This window comes from Palaemon carinicauda, chromosome 42 (assembly GCF_036898095.1).
Source record: "Palaemon carinicauda isolate YSFRI2023 chromosome 42, ASM3689809v2, whole genome shotgun sequence".
NCBI lineage: Eukaryota > Metazoa > Arthropoda > Malacostraca > Decapoda > Palaemonidae > Palaemon > Palaemon carinicauda.
In genome coordinates this window covers 53,961,597-53,989,090 of record NC_090766.1, presented here as the reverse complement: position 1 = coordinate 53,989,090, position 27,494 = coordinate 53,961,597, and the positions used below count along the sequence as shown (strand labels likewise).

Here is a 27,494-nt window from a genome sequence, read left to right as displayed (position 1 = left end):
AATACAAATTTATCCTTGAATTACTCTCAAAAGTTTATTCATTAAATATACTTTCAAAATTTATCTTAATGTTAATCGTTTCACTTTTCCACTAGGCCGATTACAGACAATCTTGTCCAGTGCTTGGACTGGAGTTTAAATTTGAAACTAACAATGGGATTGTTTATAATGTTTTGACTTAAAACTGGCCAATGGATTTCTGGAGTGGATTGGTTCTGGGAATAACCCTCTCAGCATTATAAAGTTTTCCCATGAATTAAGATTGGGAATGATTATATCAATATATCTACCCTGTCTTATCTTGTGATTTTGGGCACACATGAATCCCCCTAGTTATTTCTATAGTATCCCTTCACAAAGGGGGACGAGCTCAATTTGAATTTTTGGTACCATCAATGAAGGAATAAACTTCATTAAAAGACCAAAATTAAGTCTGAAAAATATTTGTATACGCAAGAACACCTTAGCAATCTTTGGCATGGGTAAAAACCATGCGATAATATAACCAAGATAATCGTTATTTCAAAGCACCCAATGAGACCCTGTATGGCCGGCCCCATTATAGATGAAAATTATGGTAAAGGAAAATTCAAACAGTACTGCACAGTATATGCAGGAGCAAGATACAAACAAACAGTGCAATGCACAAAAATAAAACCGAACCATTTACCTTAATTAGATCCCTTTAGAGACGGCTATGAACACAAACTTCAATCTTTTAAAAGCCGTTATAAAGATTAAGTATACTAGAAGAAAGAACGATGGGTATCCTGGATACCCTTTTGTAACTGATGAGACATCCAATGCAATTTTGTAAAATTGATAATATTAGAATACGTTTAAGTCAATGATAGGTTCTTAGCTGGTTTCACTTAGCTGACAGGAACTGGGTATTCATTAAAGTTATTAGATAAAGAAATTGGGTCATTATTTCTAATACCTGGTCATCAGTTTTGCCACTCATTTCCGAGTGGTCATTATTGTAAGAATTATCAATTGGACCTTCTTCATAAGCACTATCCATAATCTCTACAGATTTTGGTCTTTGAGTAAACTCTTCGTATTCAGCTGCATTCTCATCTGAAGTCTGAAAAGAATAAATAAGTTATAGCTCTTCACATACACTTTGAAGTTTGAAGAAAAGTTTGGCAACAATACATAAAAACAAATTCCTTATCTTGATGAACACATCCTTCCTCTCAATGAAAGAATGCTGTGAGGAAGACGGCTGTGAGGAATACAGCTGTGAGGAAGATACATGGGTACAACTTGCATACAGTAATACCATGCCCTATATTGATAATTAGTTCCAAGAGATCCAACATAAATCAATTTTCAAATTAAGACAAATTTACGACCTGTAAAGGGATTCATCTGTTCCCAGTTCATGTATGAGCACTAAAAAGTAGTTAAAACCTACTCCCATTTTACTACTGATAGAGAGTTATTGGGTCCTTTAACTGGCCAGACAATACTACATTAGATCTCTCTGTCTCTTATTTCCTTTGTCTATTCATACACCGAATAGTCTAGCCTTTTCTTTCCACGTTCTCCTGTCCTCATATACCTGACAACACTGAGATTACCAAACAATTTTTTTGCAGTCAAGGGGTTAATTACTGCACTGTAATTATACAGTGGCTACTTTCCTCTTGGCAAGAGAGTAGAAGACTCTTTAGCTGTGGTAAACAGCTCTTCAAAGAGAAGGATACCCCAAAATCAAACCATTGTTTTCTAGCCTTGGGTAGTGCCATAGCCTCTGTATCATGGCCTTCCGGTCTTGGGGTAGATTTCTCTTTATTGAGGGTACACTTGGGCACACTATTCTACCTTATTTCTCTTCCTCTCATTTTTACACTATTCTACCTTATTTCTCTTCCTCTCATTTTTTTAAAGTTTTTATAATTTATATATGGAAGATTTAATTTAATGTTGTTACTGTTCTTAAAATATTTTATTTCAATTGTTCATTACTTCTCTTTTAGTTTGTTTATTTCCTTTCCTCACCAGGCTATTTTTCCCTGTTGAAGCCAATGGGCTAGCATTTTGCTTTTCCAACTAGGGTTATAGCCTAGTTCTTAATAATACATACATACGTACATATACCAAGGCACTTCCCCCAATTTTGGGGGGTAGCCGACAACAACAAAGAAACAAAAACAAAAAGGGGACCTCTACTCTCTACGTTCCTCCCAGTTCAGCTGGTACTGCTAGGGTGTCACAGCCCAACCTCCCACATTATCCACCACAGATGAAGCTTCATAATGCTGAATCCCCTACTGATGCTACCTCCGCGGTCATCTAAAGCATCGGAGGAAGCAGCAGGGCCTACCGGAACTGCGTCACAATCGCTCGCCATTCATTCCTATTTCTAGCACGCTCTCTTGCCTCGCTCACATCTATCCTCCTATCACCCAGAGCTTCCTTTACTCCATCCATCCACCCAAACCTTGGCCTTCCTCTCGTACTTCTCCCATCAACTCTTGCATTCATAACCTTCTTTAGCAGACAGCCATTTTCCATTCTCTCATCATGGCCAAACCACCTCAACACATTCATATCCACTCTAGCTGGTAACTCATTTCTTACACCCGTTCTCACCCTCACCACTTCGTTCCTAACCCTATCTACTCGGGATACATCAGCCATACTCCTTAGACACTTCGTCTCAAACACATTCAATATCTGTCTCTCTGTCACTTTCATTCCCCACAACTCTGATCCGTACATCACAGTTGGTACAATCACTTTCTCATATAGAACTCTCTTTACATTCATGCCCAACCCTCTATTTTTTACTACTCCCTTAACTGCCCCCAACACTTTGCAACCTTCATTCACTCTCTGACGTACATCTGGTTCCACTCCACCATTTGCTGCAACAACAGACCCCAAGTACTTAAACTGATCCACCTCCTCAAGTAACTCTCCATTCAACATGACATTCAACCTTGCACCACCTTCCCTTCTCGTACATCTCATAACCTTACTCTTACCCACATTAACTCTCAACTTCCTTCTCTCACACACACTTCCAAATTCTGTCACTAATCGTCCAAGCTTCTCTTCTGTGTCTGCAACCAGTACAGTATCATCCGCAAACAAAAACTGATTTACCTCCCATTCATGGTCATTCTCGTCTACCAGTTTTAATCCTCGTCCAAGCACTCGAGCATTCACCTCTCTCACCACTCCATCAACATACAAGTTAAACAACCACGGCGACATCACACATCCCTGTCTCAGCCCCACTCTCACCGGAAACCAATCACTCACTTCATTTCCTATCCTTACACATACTTTACTACCTTTGTAGAAACTTTTCACTGCTTGCAACAACCTTCCACCAACTCCATATAACCTCATCACATTCCACATTGCTTCCCTATCAACTCTATCATACGCTTTCTCCAGATCCATAAACGCAACATACACCTCCTTACCTTTTGCTAAATATTTCTCGCATATCTGCCTAACTGTAAAAATCTGATTCATACAACCCCTACCTCTTCTAAAACCACCCTGTATTTCTAAGATTGCATTCTCTGTTTTATCCTTGATCCTATTAATCATTACTCTACCATACACTTTTCCAACTACACTCAACAAACTAATACCTCTTGAATTACAACACTCATGCACATCTCCCTTACCCTTATATAGTGGTACAATACATGCACAACCCAATCTTCTGGTACCATTGACAACACAAAACACATATTAAACAATCTCACCAACCATTCAAGTACAGTCACACCCCCTCCTTCAACATCTCAGCTCTCACACCATCCATACCCGATGCTTTTCCTACTCTCGTTTCATCTAGTGCTCTCCTCACTTCATCTATTGTAATCTCTCTCTCATTCTCATCTCCCATCACTGGCACCTCAACACCTGCAACAGCAATTATATCTGCCTCCCTATTATCCTCAACATTCAGTAAACTTTCAAAATATTCTGCCCATCTTTTCCTTGCCTCCTCTCCTTTTAACAACCTTCCATTTCCATCTTTCACTGTCTCTTCAATTCTTGAGCCCATCTTCCTTACTCTCTTCACTTCTCTCCAAAACTATTCTTATTCTCTTCATATGAATGACCCAATCCCTGACCCCACCTCAGATCAGCTGCCCTCTTTGCCTCACGTACCTTGCGCTTTACTTCCACATTTTTCTCTTTATATTTTTCATACTTCTCTATACTATTACTCTGCAGCCATTCTTCAAAATCCCTCTTTTTCTCTTCCACTTTTACCTTCACTCCTTCATTCCACCATTCACTGCCCTTCCTCATGCTGCCTCCAACAACCTTCTTTCCACACACATAACTTGCAATCCCAACAAAATTTTCTTTTACTAACTTCCACTCCTCCTCTAAATTGCCAGTTTCTCTTACTTTCACTTAGTCATATATCATTTTCAACCTTTCCTGATATTTACTTTTTACCCCCGGTTTTATTAGCTCTTCAACCCTCACTACCTCCCTTTTACATCCACCTACTCTATTCCCCCATTCTTTTGCTACAACTAATTTTCCTTCCACCAAAAAATTATAACATACCGTTAGCCATACCCCTAAACACGTGCACGTCTTTCAATCTTCCAAACATTCTTTTAGTTATCAACACATAATCCATTAATGCCCTTTCTACTACTCTTCCATTTGCCACTCTTACCCATGTACAGGTATACTTATTTTTATCTTTCTTTTTGAAAAAGCTATTACTTATCACCATCTCTTGCTCAACACACATATCTACCAGTCTCTCACCACTCTCATTTTCACCTGGTACGCCATAGTTCCCAATGACACCTTCTACCTCTCCAGCGCCCACTCTAGCATTTAAGTTACCCATGACAACTACATAATTCCTTCTACCCAGTCCTTCTACACACCTAGTTAATTCATTCCAGAACTCATTCCGCTCTTCTTCACCTTTCTCACTACCTGGCCCATACGCACTGACAAACGCCCAACATTCCCTACCCAACCTAACCCTTACCCACATTAACCTAGATGATATCTCCTTCCATTCCATAACTTTACCTGTCATCCATTCACTCAGCAATAAAGCTACACCCTCTCTCGCTCTTCCCCTTTCAATCCCACACTCTACCAGACATTTCACCAAACATCACTTCACCCTTTCCTTTTATCTTCGTCTCACAAGGCCAATAATAATAATAATAATAATAATAATAATAATAATAATAATAATAATAATAATAATAATAATAATAATAATAATAATAATAATAATAATAATAATAAACAAAAACCAGATACCAATATTAATAATTTTCCATGTGAAGTACACTACAGAACTTCAAATTATTTTAAGACGTAGAAACCAACAAATTCAGGGAAACAAATGTAAGTGGATTTTATTTTTATATCTAATAATTAAGGACGAGTGACAAATTTAGAGCCGATGTATGGCGATGCAACCTAAAAATGTGCATTACTGTATTCATATTCATTGCTGAAGTTTTTGATGGTCAACAGGAAATTTTGAGGAAAGCGTGCTCTTTTATAGGGAGAGGAATTTCTCCCCAAATTCAACTCAAGAGGTCTTTCTTATATATTTTTGTTATTTCTCATTATCCCTTTAATCCCTTATATTTTATTAGCTTTCTTTTATTTTGAAAAATTGCTTAATAGTGCAACTTTAATTTTTTACTCCACCGGCTCTTTTAAATACGCATACTTCCTTCAATTTACTTTTCTTATCTTTATCTTGTCTTCCACATCCTATCACTTATGGCTTAATTAAATTGAGAATAGATGCTATTATAAAAATTGGATTTAAAATCTGAAACAGACAGTGGGAGTTATGAGTGTGTTAACCACCTCATAAAAATTTTCAAATTCTTTACACTTCTGTTGATATCGCATTGGATTTATGAATTTGGGCAAAACAGCCCGGCACAAACGCCTCAGACTATTCAGCAGTCATGTGTAAATGGGAAAACCTAACAGTAGCACTATGAAATGAAAGTTAAGATGGATAGCAAGATTGAAGAAAATAAGAGTGTTGCTTTTTCCGTGCTTAAAGATTAACTGAAAATTTTTGTGTGGAGTTCCTGTTAATAACTAACAAGCAGCAGAAGATCTTAGTAATTACTTTTACTTCAGTTAACCAAGGATACCAATAACTTAGCGAGTTGAAAAGTTTGGTATCGTAAGGCATCCTTTAAATGATACTGTGTATGTTAACCAATATCCTAATGAAAGGATATGCCACACATAAGGGGTTCTTGGGCAGCTGCATAGCAGCAAAAAACCAAAAAGCCATCCAGCCATTCAAACGGTCACTAACTCGAGATTTTCAGGAACCTAGCTTGTCAGGTGCAATGGATCAGTTTAGTTCAACCCAGGATATGGTGAAAGTGCTTATAAAAAAATTGGATTAAGTACCCATGGGGTCAGCAATGAAGAACTTGAATAGTGGGATTTCGACACCTGTATATGACCCCAAAATCCGATGCCAGGATAAAGAAGTTGGAGAATCTATCAGTGCTTTACCTAGTTGTAATATCCTAAGAATTCAAAACAGAAGAAAGTAACCTTTCATTTGTTCATGAGAACCTTTTACTATAAAATAGTATACATAACTCAAAAGCATCCCCATCTGACTGGAAAAAGTAGCTATTCTAACATCAGGTCCTCTGAAAAACAAGAGGTGAGGATGAAGAATGTTCCTCCTAAAGAGTCGCCTGCAGCCAGCAAGGACTCTTTTAAATAAATCTCCGTTCTTGCCAGCAAACAAGAACAAAACTTAAGGTAACAAGTCTTGAAAGATTATTATAGTCTATCTTCCTTCCTTCTTTTTAAAAGTTGCTTATGAGCAGCAGAGGCAAGGGACTGGATAATTTCCTAAAGACTGACCATATATACAAGGTTATGGTCCCTGCTGGGGTAAGATGGCATCACATCCTCTACTTAATCCTGCTGAACCAATACCTTAAGCAGATATCTTTCAGGATGGAGACAGTAGCTTCAGTTCACTACTATACCTGAGAGAGGGTTTCCCAGAAATTGAGGCACACAAGGATGTACACTTACAAATTGTAATTCACCAAGTTTTGAAGAAATATTTCCCTTTTATATCATAACACAAAATCTTCTACTATTACTATTACTTGCTAAGCTATAACCCTTGTTGGAAAAGCAGGATGATATATGCCCAGGGGCTCCAACAGGGAAAATAGCCCAGAGAGGAATTTAAGCAAGGAAAAATAAAATATTCTATGAACTGTCACATTAAAATATTTCCTATATAAACTATAAAAATTTCAACAAAACCAGAGAAATAAGATAGAATAGTGTGCCCGAGTGTACCCTCAAGCAAGAGAACTATAGCCTAAGACAGTGGAAGGCCATGGTACAGAGGCTAATTCAGGGCTCATTATTTTAAGCCAACCAACACCCCTCAAGTTTTCATCAAGACTAATACCAATATCAGCATGAAAACTTTATAAGGCTCAGTAGATACATTGACTAGTTTTCTGTGACATACCTTTTTATTTATAAAACCATTTACGGTGTCAGGTCAAACGGGAAAAGTCAGATTTGTAACCAATAATAACGACTAGTTCTTCAAAGTTGAATATTGGTTCAGCTGACAGAAGAAAGATCCAGAGATATAGCAGACATTGTTAGGACATCTTATGCCCCATCAAAAGTTGGTCCCTAACATGCAGTTCAGTAAATTTTGCACAGCACCACAGCATCGCAACTAAAAAAACATCTAGTCCCAATACTAAATAAAACTGAAATTTTGGTCGCAAAACTTACTGGATCCCAAGGCTTTAGTTTCACTGATACTCCCTTCCTTTGAAGTCCTTACTTTTAGATAGTTGTCAATGCCTAGATATAGAGCCCACCTTTGGGATCTGTTAGTATCAATAACTTACTCAGAGACTTGAATCAGCAGGGACTATTTAGAACCACAGGCAGTCTCCCTGGTTTTCAAACCTTTGCTCCTTATATGAAAAGCATTACAGCAGAAAAATTAATGGATCATGAAAGCAGAGAAGCTCTTAACTGGAAGGTGCAGCCTTGCTATAGACAGCCTCTGCAAGAGGGATCAAGTTCTTCCCTCATAATAGTCTCTTCAACTAGATGGCTGAAAAGTAATATGGCACCAAAGGTCTCTGGAATTTGCCTAAGAACACAATGACACAACATAATATGCTCAACTGGATCTGGAAATTCTTTGACAACCAGTCTATAGACCTTCCTACATTTAGCATGATCAGGATGCTGTCGAGCCAAGTCCAAACTCCACATCTGCTTAAAACTCCAGAATGCTATGATGACCTCAACAAGAATGCTTTGAGCTTTGCTAATCTTATTTCTCTACTGGTAAATATTCCCTGGAGTCTTCACAGGAGGGAAATACTTCTAAGACAACATTACTTTTAACAATTTTACAACAGAAATTGGAAAAGTTATATCTTCACGTATAGGTTATTTAGTGAAGCTTCCAAGATGGAAACTTTTCTACAGAAGCATCCTATTTCTCTCCGGGGCTGGTCAAGTTTTAATTACTGAGCTATACTTTGCAAAGCAAGTTTTGTAATTGGTGCATTGAGAGGGACACTTTTGAACTTCAATATTCCAATATCAGCAAATTTTCTTTTATTCACAGAGGTTAGGAGGAGCTGTTTGTCTTCTTTTCCTTAGGTTCTCTGGCATCATGTACTCTATATTGGTTCTCCAATGAAACTAAAAAACTTTACACTAAAATTTCAAGGTCCCCTACATGACCAATAAGTGTTTAAATGGACCTTTCCTCGGTACTACAAAACCTTACTAAACTGGCAAGAAAATTTTCCAAGCTTCCTTCTTGGACCTTTCACTGGAGAAAGTCTTTAAGACATTTCATTTGCATCTTTGAAACAAGTTGGCAAACTAACAAAAAGAAAAGAAATATATAATTAAAATGATAAGACATGTAGGAGGACTAACAAAATCATGGAATATAAGAATAGATGACTTACACCAGAAGAACATATTCTATATGAAAGTATAAGACAGGTGTGGAGAGGACTCTTTTCATATGCAAACCAGTTAATAAAAAATCGTACATGTCCAAGTCAATGACAATGATTACTGTACCAAATATATACGTAACCATGGGAGTAATCTTTTACTTACATCATTCATATCATCACTGAGAACAATGACATCATCGGAAGAACTCTTCTCATCACATTCTTGAGATGGGCCTGGGGGACTTCTCCAATTACTTTCTTTAGGGTCACTACCTCCAAGTTTAAGCTGTTTTTGAACTAGCTGGGTATCAACTTTCACAAACTTTTCTGAAAGAACAAAACATTTCAAGATTAATTTTTTACCTGGAACAATGTATTGTTATTGTAAATGATTGTAATGTAGTAAATATATTTTCATAATTTATCCTAATGCTATCTACATTGTAAAATTACCCTTACTCTTTGTATAGAGGTTACATTACAATTGAGACTAACTAATAATACATTCTTAGGGTGTCTTATAACAGTTACCTTTTGCTGATGATTAAACTTTCATAACTAGATAGCTTCTCTGACTTACTGACTTTAATTTTCCCTTCTCACTGAAGACTAAATTTTGCTAGCGTCCTAAAAGTGTCTGGAAAAGTTTCCATGGGCTCTTTAATCCCCTTGACTAATAAAACATTAGAAGTTATTTAAGATGGCAAATTGGAAGTTATCATTGTGCTAAGTATTTTATTAAAAATTTCATTTGATATAAGTAAACAAAATACCATACTTCTCAGAAGTTATGGCTCCACTTTGAAACATTACATCCAAACTCAAGAATTGTGAGCCATGATAAATCTAAATAAAAAAAAGACGTAGAAAACTGATCATTTGTGAAGTATGAAAGTTAAGAAACAAAGAAGAGGTGGCGTTCTTCACAATATCTATGCCAATACTCTTAACTTTATATATCAAAATAACTATAGAAATGGTAGTAGTTTGGCAGTTTAGAGGAGCCCAATCAAGTCAAGCAACTAAGCCTGACCAGTCCCAGCCCCTGCACTCCTACCTTTGTAACCCAACGCTTTGTTCACTAAGCTACTCGACAGTCAGTACGAGATGGGCCGATATCAGAAGCTACAGTATCTTAAACTTGTGTGTTTTTCTCCTGCATTTTTTGGTGACCTCTTATAATCTTATTATAATCTTATGCATCCAATAGAGATCATACTCAAAAACTGCACTTTTAAGTTAAAGTTAGGAAGTAGGATGGGAAGATGGAAAACGAAAACTTGAATGGAAGTATAGCAGAAGGCTGAAAAGTGAGTGCAGTCAGGGTTGAAGGGGCACTGGTAAGCTCCTAAAGTAATGCCTACAGTGCATCGCATGAGGTGCAATGATGGTACTATTCCCTTCTGGAGGTAATAATCCTAGATGTCATTGTATAGACAAGCATTTCTTTATCATTAGTTAATTCTTTGTTATTACTGTACAGTACTATCATCTCCACACTTAGATTCTTTATCACATATCATAGAAATAATGTTATACACAATATAAATGAGCATCTAATTTTCTAAATTGTTTACAAAAGGTTAACAGTGGAAACTGGTGATATAAAAATCCCACACTTAGATAAAACTGAAATTCCTCTCTGATGAGAGACATTTACTAGTAATGGACACCTTTAACAGGCAAGGAATTTGTTACTCTTGGTTCTAAAGTAAAACTTTTATATGTTTGTAAAGCTTAGATTCAAATGCAGGGGTAAATTTACATTTATATATGAAATAAAGAAACTTTATATTACCTCTGTGTGAAACATCTATCACACTACATTACTACACATAAATTATTTGACAAATTGCTTTCTGTAGCCATGAAGTTATCAATGATATTTGTTTAATTACTTTTTTGTGTGTACAGCAAATCTTTTTGATTATTCAGCAACTCAAACCAGACTATTTTCTTGCTTACCTCTAGATTCTTGACTATTCCCCTTTCTTCGTTCTCTCTGTACTTTACGCTGTGGCAGACTAGGTTGCGCAGGGCCCTCATTATTTGGAAAATTAATCAAGTCTGCCAACTTGTAATTTTCACCTAAAGGAAAAAAAACTGGATTTAATACATTTAAAATATATACACTAATATAAACATCCCAGCAGTTATTTTATTTACACATTTTACTTTCAGACCTCCCTCTTATCTACCATAACTCAGCCCTTTAAAATATTCACTTCATCAACATAAGGTTACAACTTATTGTAAAATTTACACTTTTTATGGGTTCCTACCCATACTTTGTTTTGAAACATAAACCGGAAAAGACTTTTGACTATCTGTGGCATTGGTTTAGAATTTATTCACAACCATTTAGCCTGTCAGTACTTTTATACCCTTCACATAAATTAATGGTCAGAGCTGTCTATATATTTCAAAATAAGCTACAGTATGAAGATTTGATAATCTTTAATGTTATACAGTAGTAACCTGGAGATCAAACTTTATAGGTTCCAGAAGGTCATCCAAACAGTTTTACTGTATACCTTTTTAAGAATAACTGTAAAAAGGGATTAATAAACCTCCAAATCATCATCATTGACCTCTAGGACCATGACTGCCCAACAGACAATACCCTCCATAACATCTTTAAGCCCATCCTCAAAGCCTCATTGGTCTACTTTCAGTTACGGCTTCTAAAAAAACTCTCTCAACCAGAGTTCATAGTCCGAAAAGAAGAAACTTATAGCCAGGCTTTGTCTATGGAACCAGCACAGTGGAGGATATGAAAGTGACTATTCCTAAACTCTTTGAGGGGTTAAAACTGCCAAAGGTCACTTCAAAGCACCTATGGAAAAGTGTTTTAGCAAAAAGTTTCTTGAAATTTGAAATGACCTGCTGACTGGTCAATGCTGAAAGTAGAGTAGTGTTAGGAGGATAAGAATTTCACAATTAAGTTATTCTCTGGCAACAAAAACTTCAGCTGGGTCACCAGGAGTATTGCCAATGACAGAAACTCCTTCAGAGGTTTTGATTTTTTTTTACACAGGCCAAACACATCGTTCATCCACATAATCTACTTTTCAACTTCCACGCTATATTTGAATGTTTTTTGTTTTCTACACATTACTGATATTGAAAACATGAGGATTCTCTGAGGAGTGGACTAGAAGAGATTTGAGTTTCAATTCCCAACTTGCATTACCCCAAAACAAAAGACTTGGCTTGTTCTTCACTTGCTTGTGCCTTGGCAATGACTTCTCTGGTGTGATATAGATCCGTTACCCCTATCTTCCAAAAAATGCATGTAGTATCAAGTTTTTTGGGGATGAAACAACCATCATCCTCTACAAATTCTAAGCATGTCAGAATTTGCAGCCTTTACATGTCTTACCGAACTATATACGTATGTCATTACTCTTTTTGAAGTTATCAAACAACTCAAAGTTGGCTTTAAATATTTGACAACATTATCTTTATTCATATCCACCAGGTTTTCTAAAAGATTAGCATATAACAATTTTGCATTCTTGGAAATAATGGCCTCTAAACATTATCACCAGCCAACAGTTTCTAGTTTATCAAGATCAACATCCATCTTACAACCTGCTCAAGATGTCCACGATCTTTGTTTTGATATAGATTTCAGCTCTTTTGTAGCTTTAGCTAGTTTAATGGCGGCTATTTTTTCAATCACAATTGTGATTCTCTGTCTATGGTATGCTTCCGCAAGATCAGCGATTCATATGCTGCTTTCATGCTTTTCTATGATATGTTATTTTCCTTAGTAAAATAAATTTTTGAATATACTTACCCGATGATCATGTAGCTGCAACTCTGTTGCTCGACAGAAAAAACCTACGGTCGGGATACGCCAGCGATCGCTATACAGGTGGGGGTGTACAACAACAGCGCCATCTGTCGAGTAGGTACTCAGGTACTTCTTGTCAACAAGAACCAATTTTCTCCTCGGTCCACTGGGTTTCTATGGGGAGGAAGGGAGGGTCCTTAAATTCATGATCATCGGGTAAGTATATTCAAAAATTTATTTTACTAAGGAAAATAACATTTTTCAATATTAATCTTACCCGATGATCATGTAGCTGATTCACACCCAGGGGGGTGGGTGGAGACCAGCATACATGTTAACATAAGAAGCTAAGTATCCCGTATTTCATTTTAGCAGTTATTCAAAATAACAAACATAAAATAAATAAGTACCTGGTAAGGAAGACGACTTGAACAATTACTCTGCCTTTTTAAGTACGTCTTCCTTACTGAGCCTCGCGATCCTCATAGGATGCTGAGCGACTCCTAGGAGCTGAAGTATGAAGGGTTGCAACCCATACTAAAGGTCCTCATCAAAACCTCTAATCTAGGCGCTTCTCAAGAAATGATTTTGACCACCCGCCAAATCAAGTAGGATGCGAAAGGCTTCTTAGCCTTCCGGACAACCCAAAAATATTTCAAGAGAAAGATTAAAAAGGTTCTGGAATTAGGGAATTGTAGTGGTGGAGCCCCCACCACTACTGCACTCGTTGCTACGAATGGTCCCAGAGTGTAGCAGTTCTCGTAAAGAGACTGGACATTCTTAAGATAAAAGACGCGAACACTGATTTGCTTTTCCAATAGGTTGCGTCGAATATACTTTGCAGAGATCTATTTTGTTCAAAGGCCACGGAAGTTGTGACAGCTCTAACTTCGTGTGTCCTTACCTTCAGCCAAGCTTGGTCTTCCTCATTCAGAAGGGAATGAGCTTCTCGTATTAACAGTCTGATAAAATAGGGTAAAGAATTCTCTGACATAGGCAAAGATGGATTCTTAACTGAACACCATAAAGCTTCAGACGGGCCTCTTAAAGGTTTTTAAAATAGAACTTAAGAGCTCTTACAGGACATAATACTCTTTCTAGTTCATTTCCAACCATACGATAAGTTTGGAATATCGAACGATATTGGTCAAGGCCGAGAAGGCAGCTCGTGTTTGGCTAGAAAACCAAGTTGTAGAACATGTAGCCGTTTCGGATGAGAATCCGATGTTCCTGCTGAAGGCATGAATCTCACTGACTCTTTTAGCCGTGGTTAAGCATATCAGGAAAAGTCTTAAAGGTGAGATCTTTCAGGGAGGCTGATTGAAGTGGTTCGAACCTGTCTGACATAAGGAATCTTAGAACCACGTCTAAATTCCAACCAGGTGTAACCAAACGACGCTCCTTCGTGGTCTCAAAAGACTTAAGGAGGTCCTGTAGATCTTTATTGCTGGAAAGATCTAAGCCTCTGTGACGGAAGACTGATGCCAACATGCTTCTGTAACCCTTGAAAGTGGGAGCTGAAAGAGATCGTTCTTTCCTCAGTATAAGAGGAAGTCAGCTATTTGAGTTACAGAGGTACTGGTCGAGGATACGGATACTGACTTGCACCAGTTTTGGAAGATTTCCCACTTCGATTGGTAGACTCTAAGGGTGGATGTTCTCCTTGCTCTAGCAATCGCTCTGGTTGCCTCCTTCGAAAAACCTCTAGTTCTCGAGAGTCTTTCGATAGTCTGAAGTCAGTCAGACGAAGAGCGTGGAGGCCTTGGAGTACCTTCTTTACGCGTGGCAGACGTAGCAGGTCCACCCTTAGGGGAAGTGTTCTGGGAACGTCTACTAGCCATCGAAGTACCTCGGTGAGTTATTCTCTCGCGGGCCAGAGGGAAGCAACTAGCGTCAACTTTGTCCCTTCTTGAGAGGCGAACTTCTGCAGTACCTTGTTGACAATCTAGAACGGAGGGAATGCATATAGATCTAGATCTGACCAATCTAGAAGAAAGGCATCTATATGAACTACTGCTGGGTCCGGGATAGGTGAGCAAAGTATTGGGAGCCTCTTGGTCATCGAGGTTGCGAAGAGATCTATGGTTGGCTGGCCCCAGGTGGCCCAAAGTCTCTTGCATACATCCTTGTGGAGGGTCCAATATGTTGGAATTATTAGTCCCTTCCTACTGAGACAATCTGCTATGACATTCAAGTTGCCTTGGATGAACCTCGTTACTAGTGAAAAGTCTAGACCTGTTGAACAGGAGAGGAGGTCTCTTGCGAACTCGTACCATATCACAGAGTAGGTCCCTCCTTGCTTGGAGATGTACGTCAAAGCAGGGTGTTGTCCGTGTTCACCTCCACCACTTTGCCTTGAAGGAGAGACCTGAAGCTTTCCCAGGTCAGACGTACTGCCAGTAGCTTCTTGCAGTTGAAATGCATTGTCCTTTGACTCGAGTTCCATAATCCCGAGCATTCCCTACCGCCTATGTCGCACCCCAGCCTACGTCCGATGCGTCCGAGAAGAGAACGTGGTTGGGAGTCTGAACAGTCAGGGGAAGACCCTTTCAAAGGTTGATAAAGTCCTTTCACCAAGTCAGACCAGACTTTATCTTTCCGGAAACCGGGATCGAGACCGCTTCTAGCGTCTTGTCCTTTTCCAGTGAAAAGCTAGATGATACAGAAGAGGACGGAGGTGTAGTCTTCCAAGTGACACAAATTGAACCACGGATGACAGTGTCCTAACCAGACTCATCCACAGCCTGACAGGGCAGTGTTCCTTCTTCAGCATCTTCTGGATGGATAACAGGGCTGGGGGTTGATCGTCTTGTTCAGCAATGTCCTCATCAGAGGGTTCCTCATCCGAAACTGATGAGGAAACGGCAACGGAGTGGGCAACGTCTGACTCGCTGAATCCGGTCGCCCTGGTGGATGCGTGACGGAGCCGGACACAAGATCATGGTACTGCTGCACAGTCTGTGAACTGTCAACCATGGGGACGCGAGGAAGAACAGTGTCAACCCGAAACTGTCTATACTGTCTGGGTTGTGCAGTCAACCCCCTACCGGGTTGCTGAGGTTGCCGCACTGCGTCACAACAAGTCACCTCTGCTGGTTGTTGAACGTCTTCCTAGTGACACACTGAACGTCCACAACCACCTCCGAGAGTCGCTTAACGTCAACGTGCGACTGGCAACCCACACTGGGTCGCACCGGTGGAGGAACCACCTCAACTGGTGGACGTGAGTAGGATACCTCAGCGTCAACAGGGCGTACAACCAACCGGTAGGAAGGTTGTTGGCTAGGAGGTTCTTCTCCGTAAAAAATCCTCTATCAAGGACACAAGCTTGGACTGCATGTCTTGCAACAAAGCCCATAAGGGTCTATGGGAGCAGGTGTGGCAACAGACGGGATTAGCGACCGAAGCGGAACCATTTACCATCCCTGGAAGCCTTGTTATGCTTTAATTAAAGTCCATAGGAGGCTAAGCAGCTTAAGGCTCCTCTCCAAATGGAGTCCTCAAAGGAATATCAGAAGGAGGGAGAACAGCACTTTCTCATCTACAGGAACCATGTCCGAGAAAAGCTAGGTATCTCAGTGAGGGTCTCACTGGTGCCTAAGCAGCAGACCAGAAGGCAACTTTATGTAACTGCTTGACAGTCTGTGAACTGTCAAAAACTGAACTGTCAACCACAACAGGTGCGTGAGGACATACAGCACTGGTGCATTAGTAGCAGACCAGAAGGCAACGTCATGTAACTGCTTGACAGTCTGTGAGCTGGCAACAACCAAAGCTGTGTGGGGAAGCCTCAACTCCCGACTGACTAGTCTGCTGCGGGCGAGTGGCGGTAACCACAGTGTGTTGCGGAGGCTGACACACCGTGTCAAAACACGGCAGCTTGTGGTAGCTCACGCACGGCAACGGAGTGCTCCGTGTGTCTGTGGATGTAAGCATGCGTCTGGCAGGGTAGACTGCGCATGGGTGGAGGAGCTCTCACAACAAGAGTGTGGGAGCAGGCAGCCATGCTGGGCGCACAACCGTGGCAGGTTGTAGGCAAACGGGTGCATCGTCAACTTTCTCCGCAGTCGGAGTGTGGGAGCAGGCAACAACCAAAGCGGAGTGGTGGTGCGTGGTGGGGACTGCCGTGGGTTGCGGAAACTAACGCATCGCGTCAAAACACGGCAGCTTGACTCCACCTTCCCACTGCTGATGCGGTAGCTCACGCATGTTAACGGAGGGAGCCGCATGTCGGCTAACGTTAACATGCGTCTGGCAGGGTCGATTGCGCATCGGAGGTAGAGCTCTCCGCAGCCGGAGTGTGGGAGCAGGCAGCCTCAGCGTGAGCTGGGCGCACAACCGTGGTAGGTTGTAGGCTAACGAGAGCAGTGTAAACCTTCTCCGCACGAAACTCCTGCATAACCGCAGCTAACTGAGTCTGCATAGACTGCAGTAAAGACCACTTAGGGTCTACAAAAAAAAAAAAAACGGCAACAAACGGAGCTACTGTCCGTTGTGACTGAGGGTCTAAAACAGCTGGTGCGGCAACAGACGGAGTTACTGCCTGTTGCGGTACCACCTTGCCTCTCTTGGGAGGTGTGCAGTCGTCGGATGACTGCAGCGAGTCCGAACTGACCCAGTGGCTACACCTAGGCCGTTGGACTTGCGCGGAAGGGACCGACTTGCACTTAAAAGCTGCAAGATTTGGTCCATGGTTTCTACGAGAAACCTCTTCCGCAGACGAGGAATAAATGGGCTCTCTCGTCTTTGTGTGGGTGGGGCGATCTCACGTCGGCAACGTGTGTAGATACGCCCGAAACCACGGAGGGAAAAACGTCTGTTCGTCGATCAAGGCCTGTGGAACCCATAAGTCGTACGACATTACTTCTCCCCTGGGCTTGGGAGCTTGTAAGAGGTATCGGACTAGGTGAACAACTGGCACGAACAGACGAACCCTCGGACGCAACACTGTAACACTTTGCGCATATCACTTTATCACTTTTGATTTTCTGTTTGCACTTATTTCACTGAAATCGAAACTTTAACTGATTTCTACCTGAAACACGCAATCCTATCCTTCATTAAAAGGTAGTAATTGCGAAAACAGTTTTACAATGCAACAGAAAAACATAAATAAAGATAAAGAATTCAGTACCTGGAAAAGAGACTAAACACTAGATCAAATAAACTACGTTTACAATCTCTCACCGCATAAAGCCTGGGAACAAGAATAAAACTCTAGAAACGTTTTACCTTCTTCCCCTACAGCGACTAGGGAGAAGAGTAAAAAACGAATTCAGTGGCTGGAAAAGAGACTAAACACTAGATCAAATAAACTACGTTTACAATCTCTCACCGCCTAAAGCCTGGGAACAAGAATAAAACTCTAGAAACGTTTTACCTTCTTCCTCTACAGCGACTAGGGAGAAGAGTAAAAAACGAGAACAACGTTACCCGCTTGAACGAAACGTTTATTCTCCTCTCTCTCCCTCCGTCTCTATCTCTCTCTCTCTTCTCTCTTGACTTAGCGCCTGAGAGAAGAGCCCAATTATAAATCGTTAAAACATGTTATTTGCTAAAAGGAACTGAAAGGTTTCCCAAATAAAAAGTTCCTTTATTTAGAATTTAAACCATTTAAGCTAAGAAAGAATGAACGAAACGCTAGAATCGGTTTACTCTTACTGCAACGTGAAACCGTGAAACACTCTCTCTCTATCGTAACGATAGAGCGCATGTTGAACGTTCTGAACGTCAACAACTGCGGAGACTAAAACTAAACGTTAGTTCATCTTTGAAAACAGTACGAGACTATCAAAGAAATTCTTTCATAAAACATTAAAATTAAAAAGTATTAAATTCTTAAAAGGTTAAATACGATATCACGGGCTCAATGTTAATTAACTTCGGTTCCAAGTATGGACCGCCTACTATAGGAAAGGTCGCATATAAACAAACATAAAAATTACTTTTTATAAGTTTATAATAAATGGAAAGTTAATCGAAGAGGCCTATCAAGGCGGAGAGATAAAATAAATAGATCTACAGTATAACTTGTTAAGCAAAATTACCAAAAACCTAAACACACTTCCGTCTAAGGGAAGGGTCGGCCATTTAAAAGCGAAAGAGAGTCCATACTCTCTTTGTCACCATAATTAAATCTATCGAAAACGAATTCAAGTTTTGAAATGAAGATAAAACCCCTGCATAGCGAAAGCTCAAAACTGGAATAGTGTACTTCACCAAATCGTTGTGAAAACAAATCCAGTAGGGACGGCGTATTTAGTAGGTCCTGCCATTGGCACGACAGAGGAAAAATTGGTTCTTGTTGACAAGAAGTACCCGAGTACCTACTCGACAGATGGCGCTGTTGTTGTACACCCCCACCTGTATAGCGATCGCTGGCGTATCCCGACCGTAGGTTTTTTCTGTCGAGCAACAGAGTTGCAGCTACATGATCATCGGGTAAGATTAATATTGAAAACTCTCTTTTTCAACCCTACAGTGATTCTAACTACAATATTTCCCTTGACGATTGTTTTTTATCACTAACCTTAGGACTTATGATTTACAAATTCTTTACAAATTTGCAGTTACCTACCAAATGAACATGTGAAAATTCACAGATTTAAAGCAAAGATTATGCACCGAATGAGATCTACAGGCTGGTGTAGGTATGGGAATTTGTTTCAACCATAAATAAAGGTAAATGAGGGTACGCTTTCATCTCTGCCCATACAAGTTACAGCAAACAGTTTATATTTCAAGAAACAGATGCGTAGCAAAAGAGGCTCTGATGTCAAAACGTGCTGTACTTTATACTATATTTGATGAATTCTGTTTTCTAAGTTGTTCATATAACACTGGTCTACTGTATTTATTTGAAGACTTCACTATAGAATAAAAATAAATTCTTCACTTAATACTTATGATATTTACTTTATAGATAAAATTATATGAACACTAATACTTAACTGCACAGTATTAACAATCCATGCATACTTGCACAAAAAATTAAAACTGAACATCATTCTTTATATGGGAAGTTACAAATAGAAGCGAGCATTGTTTTTTTGTGCGACATATTTTGATAACCATGGCAATACCAACAAAAAGCTTATGGTATACCTTTTCAAAATATAACTTGCAGCTTTCCATGTCACCTCAAGAAAATTGACTACAGTACATGTAGTCCAAAAGAGATGGAAAGCAATAGTATAAATTGTTCCTCAGGATACTAGTCAGACTAACTAGCTTTAAATAAGCTAAGCACAACATCTTAATTCCTTGATAAATAATGATCAAAGTAAACAAGCTCCCTCTAAAAAGGAAAACTTATGGCCATAGCTCTCTCCATGTGATTTATTAAAATCTTGATAAGCAAAATATTGTATTGACTATTTAAATAGTGATGCCAATTTAATGCATTTTATTCATCTAAAGAGTTTAAAACTTGTCTTTGCCACCATAAAAAAAGGAATAATAAATCACTTACTTTTACTTCTGGGGAATCTAGGATCATAAACTGGTCCAGTCTCTTCGGATTCTCTGAAATGAGAAGGAAAATTAAATAATAACCATAAATGTGCCTGTGGAAGCCTCAAACCTTGAGAGAAGATCAGTGTTCCTTAGTTCCATATTAGAACTGACTTTCAATTAAAGAATTATTTTTACCTATTATAAAGATTATCATATTGAATATCACACTTAATGACATTAAAGTTAATAGTATGCACTAGTATGAATTAATCTAAATATACAGTACAGGAATGGTAGGAGGGTTGGTTTTAATGATGTGAGAAGATGCATGGTCGAGATAGAACACCCGTGAGGTAGAAGTTGTGTTGGATGGGTGGGATACTTCTTGATGCACCCATTTTGTAACTGGCCATTTAGAACTGCAGTTTGTATGCCTAACCCATATGATACCAGCCAACATGCTGATGAACATTTTGGTGCCAGGATCTTTAAAATTAAAATAAAAAGACCATGGCAGAGGACTAAATATTTCACGTGCTTGATAGTCATCAGGATACAGTACTTCCCTTTATTTATAAGAATAAGGGGTAATTACATATAATTCTACAGTACAGTATGTCTACGTAAATTTCAAACAAAATACCGATATTTTTATTGTGTTTACAGTACACAAATGGAGGAATTAATTGTATGATTTACAGTATATGCATTTAACCCAAACTAATGATAGACATATATTAAACTTAATATTCAAACAATTCTATCTCTCTTCATAGATTCATGTGTACTTTAGCTTATTATTATTATCAATATTATTACTTGCTAAGCTACAACCCTAGTTGGAAAAGCAGGATTCTATAAGCCCAGGGGCTTCAACAGGGAAAGAAGCCCAGTGAGGAAGGGAAACAAGGAAAAATAAAATATTTTAAGAACAGTAACATTAAAATAAATTATTTCCTAAATACTGTAAACTATAAAAACTTAAACAAAACAAGAGGAATAGAAATAAGAGAATAGTGTGCCCGAGTGTACCCTCAAGCAAGAGAACTAACCCAAGACAGCGAAAGACCATGGTACAGAGGGTATGGCACTACCCGAGACTGTAGATGTAAGACTGAATTTGTAATTGTGAATTATTAAGATAATTTTACTGATATATTTAGGAGAGCGCTTCACCTAACCAAGCACAAAATTTTGCCAGTATCATAGAAGTTTTAAGATTTGTTCTCTTATGTGTGACTTGGATAAGAAATATTTATAAGTATTTTCATCAAAAAGTACTTGAAGGGAAGATAAACGTATACAGTTTCTACATATCCCCCTCTTTTCATCCAAAACTCTACAGAGTATTATTCTCTATATTCTATTGTAAACTTTATATCTAGTTAATTATAGTATTGATGTAATATAAGAAAATTTAAAAATCTAAGCACACTTATTATTATTATTATTACTTGCTAAGCTACAACCCTAGTTGGAAAAAGCAGAATGCTATAAGCCCGGGGGCCCCAACAGGGAAAATAGCCCAGTGAGGAAAGGAAACAAGGAAAAATGTTATTTTCCTTAGTAAAATAAATTTTTGAATATACTTACCCGATGATCATGTAGCTGTCAACTCTGTTGCCCGACAGAAAAATCTAAGGTCGGGATACGCCAGCGATCGCTATACAGGTGGGGGTGTACACAACAGCGCCATCTGTCGAGTAGGTACTCAGGTACTTCTTGTCAACAAGAACTCAATTTTCTCCTCGGTCCACTGGTTCTCTATGGGGAGGAAGGGAGGGTCCTTAAATTCATGATCATCGGGTAAGTATATTCAAAAATTTATTTTACTAAGGAAAATAACATTTTTCAATATTAATCTTACCCGATGATCATGTAGCTGATTCACACCCAGGGGGGTGGGTGGAGACCAGCATACATGTTAACATTAGAAGCTAAGTATCCCGTATTTCATTTTAGCAGTTACTCAAAATAACAAACATAAAATAAATAAGTACCTGGTAAGGAAGTCGACTTGAACCATTACTCTGCCTTTTTAAGTACGTCTTCCTTACTGAGCCTAGCGATCCTCTTAGGATGCTGAGCGACTCCTAGGTGCTGAAGTATGAAGGGCTGCAACCCATACTAAAGGACCTCATCACAACCTCTAATCTAGGCGCTTCTCAAGAAAGAATTTGACCACCCGCCAAATCAACCAGGATGCGGAAGGCTTCTTAGCCTTCCGTACAACCCAAAAAACAACAATAAAAAGCATTTCAAGAGAAAGATTAAAAAAGGTTATGGGATTATGGGAATGTAGTGGTTGAGCCCTCACCTACTACTGCACTCGCTGCTACGAATGGTCCAAGGGTGTAGCAGTTCTCGTAAAGAGACTGGACATCTTTGAGGTAAAATGATGCGAACACTGACTTGCTTCTCCAATAGGTTGCATCCATAACACTCTGCAGAGAACGGTTCTGTTTGAAGGCCACTGAAGTAGCGACAGCTCTAACTTCATGTGTCCTTACCTTCAGCAAAGCATGGTCTTCTTCCTTCAGATGAGAATGGGCCTCTCTAATCAAAAGCCTGATGTAATAAGAAACTGCGTTCTTAGACATTGGTAAAGCAGGTTTCTTGATAGAACACCATAAAGCTTCTGATTGTCCTCGTAATGGCTTTGTACGTCTTAAATAGTACTTAAGAGCTCTTACTGGGCAAAGTACTCTCTCTAGTTCGTTACCAACCAAGTTGGATAGGCTTGGGATCTCGAACGACTTGGGCCAAGGACGAGAAGGAAGCTCGTTTTTAGCTAAAAAACCAAGCTGCAAGGAACATGTAGCCGTTTCAGATGTAAAACCTATGTTCCTGCTGAAGGCGTGAATCTCACTGACTCTTTTAGCTGTTGCCAGGCAAACGAGGAAAAGAGTCTTTAATGTGAGATCCTTAAAAGAGGCTGATTGAAGCGGTTCGAACCTTGCTGACATCAGGAACCTTAAAACCACGTCTAGGTTCCAGCCTGGTGTGGCTAACCGACGCTCCTTTGAGGTCTCAAAAGACTTAAGGAGGTCCTGTAGATCTTTGTTGGTGGAAAGATCTAAGCCTCTGTGGCGGAAGACTGCTGCCAACATGCTTCTGTAACCTTTGATCGTAGGAGCTGATAGGGATCTTACATTCCTTAGATGTAAAAGGAAGTCAGCTATCTGCGTTACAGAGGTACTGGTTGAGGAAACTGCATTCGCCTTGCACCAGCTTCGGAAGACTTCCCCTTTTGACTGGTAGACCTTGAGAGTGGATGTCCTCCTTGCTCTGGCAATCGCTCTGGCTGCCTCCTTCGAAAAGCCTCTAGCTCTTGAGAGTCTTTCGATAGTCTGAAGGCAGTCAGACGAAGAGCGTGGAGGCTTGGGTGTACCTTCTTTACGTGCGGCTGACGCAGAAGGTCCACTCTTAGAGGAAGAGTCCTGGGAACGTCCACTAGCCATTGCAGTACCTCGGTGAACCATTCTCTCGCGGGCCAGAGGGGAGCAACCAACGTCAACCGAGTCCCTTCGTGAGAGGCGAACTTCTGCAGTACCTTGTTGACAATCTTGAACGGAGGGAACGCATACAGGTCTAGATGGGACCAATCCAGAAGAAAGGCATCTACGTGAACTGCTGCTGGGTCCGGAATCGGTGAACAATAAATCGGGAGCCTCTTGGTCATCGAGGTAGCGAATAGATCTATGGTGGGCTGACCCCACAGGGCCCATAGTCTGCTGCAAACATTCTTGTGAAGGGTCCACACTGTGGGGATGACCTGACCCTTCCGGCTGAGGCGATCTGCCATGACATTCATGTCGCCTTGAATGAACCTCGTTACCAGCGAGATCTTTCGATCTCTTGACCAAGTGAGGAGGTCCCTTGCGATCTCGAACAACTTCCTCGAATGAGTCCTTCCTTGCTTGGAGATGTACGCCAAGGCTGTGGTGTTGTCGGAGTTCACCTCCACCACCTTGCCTAGAAGGAGGGACTTGAAGTTTCTCAAGGCCAGATGAACTGCCAATAGCTCATTGCAGTTGATGTGAAGTGTTCTTTGCTCCTGATTCCACGTGCCCGAGCATTCCCGTCCGTCCAGTGTCGCACCCCAGCCCGTGTCCGATGCGTCCGAGAAGAGAAGTTGGTCGGGGGTCTGAACAGCCAATGGTAGACCTTCCTTGAGAAGAATGCTGTTCTTCCACCACGTCAGTGCAGACCTCATCTCTTCGGATATTGGAACTGAGACCGCTTCTAGCGTCATGTCCTTTCTCCAGTGAGCAACTAGATGATACTGAAGGGGGCGGAGGTGGAGTCTCCCTAACTCGATGAACTGAGCCAGCGATGAAAGTGTCCCTGTTAGGCTCATCCACTGCCTGACTGAACATCGGTTCCTTCTCAGCATGCTCTGGATGCATTCTTGGGCTTGACTGATCCTGGGGGCCGACGGAAAAGCCCGACTCTGAATCTCCATACCTAGATAGACAATGGTTTGGGATGGGACGAGTTGGGACTTCTCTATATTGACCAGGAGACCCAATTCCTTGGTCAGATCCATAGTCCATCTGAGATTCTCCAGACAGCGACGACTTGACGGAGCTCTTAAAAGCCAGTCGTCCAAATAGAGGGAGGCTCTGATGTCTGCCAAGTGAAGGAATTTGGCAATATTCCTCATCAGTTTGGTAAACACAAGAGGTGCCATGCTTAGGCCAAAGCACAGGGCTTGGAACTGGTACACGACCTTTCCAAAGACGAACCTTAGGAAAGGTTGGGAGTCTGGATGGACGGGGACATGAAAGTACGCGTCTTTTAGGTCCAACGAGACCATCCAGTGTTCCTTCCTGACCGATGCTAGCACCGACTTCGTCGTCTCCATTGTGAACGTCTGCTTGGTGACAAAAGCATTGAGAGCACCGACGTCCAGCACCGGTCTCCAGCCTCCTGTCTTCTTCGCTACCAGGAAGAGACGGTTGTAGAAGCCCGGGGATTGATGGTCCCGGACTATGACTACCGCTCCCTTTTGTAGCAAGAGAGACACCTCTTGCTGCAAGGCTAGCCTCTTGTCCTCCTCCTTGTAGTTGGGAGAGAGGTTGATGGGAGTAGTTGCTAGAGGGGGATTGCGCCAGAACGGAATCCTGTACCCCTCTCTTAGCAACTTCACAGACTGAGCGTCTGCACCTCTGCTCTCCCAAGCCTGCCAGTAGTTCTTGAGCCTGGCTCCCACTGCTGTCTGGAGAGGAAGGCAGTCAGATTCTGCCTTTTGAGGACTTGGAACCCTTCTTCTTTTTGCCACGATGACTGTCGGCACGGGTACCTCCTCTGCTGGAGGTTCTGCCACGAAAGGGCGGGATGAACCTAGATGCTGGTGTGTCCATCCTAGGTCTAGGCACGGAAGGTAAAGAGACTTTACGTGCGGAAGAAGCCACCAGGTCATGGGTATCCTTCTGGATCAACGAGGCAGCAATCCCCTTGATCAGCTCTTCCGGAAAGAGACACTTGGAAAGCGGAGCAAACATCAACTCCGACTTCTGGCATGGTGTGATCCCCGCAGACAAGAAGGAGCAAAGATGATCTCTCTTCTTAAGCACTCCAGACACATACGAAGCCGCAAGCTCACCAGACCCATCCCGAATGGCTTTGTCCATGCTAGACATGATAAGCATGGCAGAGTCCTTATCCGAAGGGGAAGTCTTTCTGCTTAAGACTCCCAAACACCAGTCGAGGAAGTTGAAGATCTCAAAAGCACGAAAAACTCCCTTCAACAGATGGTCCATGTCAGAAAAGGACCAGCAAATCTTAGATCGTCTCATAGCCAGCCTGCGGGGAGAGTCAACCAGACTTGAGAAGTCGCCCTGGGCAGAGGCAGGAACTCCCAAGCCTGGTTCCTCTCCCGTGGCATACCAGACGCTAGATTTGGAAGCAAGCTTGGTAGGCGGAAAGATGAAAGCAGTCTTCCCCAGTTGCTTCTTGGACTGCAACCACTCTCCCAGTACCCTCAAAGCTCTCTTGGATGAGCGCGCGAGTACGAGTTTCGTGAAGGCAGGAGCTGCTGACTGCATGCCTAAAGCGAACTCGGAGGGAGGTGAGCGCGGGGTTGCAGACACAAACTGTTCCGGATACAGATCCCAAAACAGTGCAAGGACTTTCCTAAAGTCTAAGGAGGGAGGCGTAGACTTGGGTTCTTCAATGTCGGAGTGCGGATCGTCCAAATGCGCAGCTTCGTCGTCATCAGATACTCCATCATCCGAATGCTGAGGAGGAAGTGGCAAAGGTGGAGCAGAAAGCTGAACGGCTGAATCCGGCAGCACGGGTGCATGCGTAGCTGCTCCGGATCCAACATCATGCCGCTGCTGGTCAGTCTGCGAGCTGGCAACAACAAAAGCGGAGTGCTGGTGCGTGGGAGGGACTGCCGTGGGTTGCGGAGCATGCCGCATGGGTTGCGGAGCATGCCGCATTGCGTCAAAACACGGCAGCTTGACAGCACCTTCCCACTGCTGATGCGGTAGCTCACGCATGTCAACGGAGGGTGCAGCATGAACATGCGTCTGGCAGGGTCGACTGCGCATCGGCGGTGGAGCTCTCACAGGTGGAGTGTGGGAGCAGGCAGCCGCAGTATCTGCTGAGCGCACAACCGTGGCAGGTTGTAGGTTAACAGGTGCAGTGTCAACCTTCTCAGCACGATACTCCTGCATGAAGGATGCAAGCTGAGACTGCATAGTCTGCAGCATGGACCACTTAGGGTCTACCGTGGTTGGAGCGGCAACAGACGGAGTGATTGCCTGCTGCGGAACCACTCTACCTCTCTTGGGAGGTGTGCAGTCTTCGGAAGACTGCGGCGAGTCCGAACTGACCCAGTGGCTACACCTGGGCCGTTGGACTCGCTCGGAAGGGACCTTACGCTTGAGAGGTCGTGAGACCTTGGTCCAACGTTTCTTCCTAGAAACTTCTTCCACAGACGAGGAATGAGGGGGCTCACTCGTCTGTTTGTGGATGGGACGATCTCTGACAGATACGTCCGCAACCACTGAGGGTACATCCGTACGCTGATCAAGGCCTGTCGAACCCTTTGGTCCTTCGACATTGCTTCTCCCCTGGGCTTGGGAGCTTGCAAGAGGTCCCGGACTGGGAGGACGACTGGCACGAACAGATGTACCCTCATGCGCAACACTGACACTGACACTTTTCACTTCACTTGCACTCACTACACTTCCCACTGCACTTTGCGCTTTCAACTCTTTGACATCGGCCAAAAG

At 41.5% G+C, this 27,494-nt stretch overlaps 1 protein-coding gene across 6 annotated transcripts in view; it reads right to left on the bottom strand.

The window, feature by feature from the left end:
• The window catches only part of LOC137633242 (coiled-coil domain-containing protein 9-like), a 132,389-nt gene that overhangs the window by 24,780 nt on the left and 80,115 nt on the right, over positions 1-27,494 (bottom strand). For 5 of the 6 annotated variants that reach the window (XM_068365443.1, XM_068365438.1, XM_068365441.1 and 2 more), the window contains 4 exons: positions 20,267-20,319; positions 10,962-11,084; positions 9,160-9,323; positions 941-1,087 (listed from right to left, as the gene is read on the bottom strand). In XM_068365443.1, the coding sequence (XP_068221544.1) occupies positions 941-1,087; positions 9,160-9,323; positions 10,962-11,084; positions 20,267-20,319 (487 nt within the window). The remainder of the gene's footprint in view (positions 1-940; positions 1,088-9,159; positions 9,324-10,961; positions 11,085-20,266; positions 20,320-27,494) is intronic. The other variant, XM_068365442.1, reaches the window with a different exon arrangement.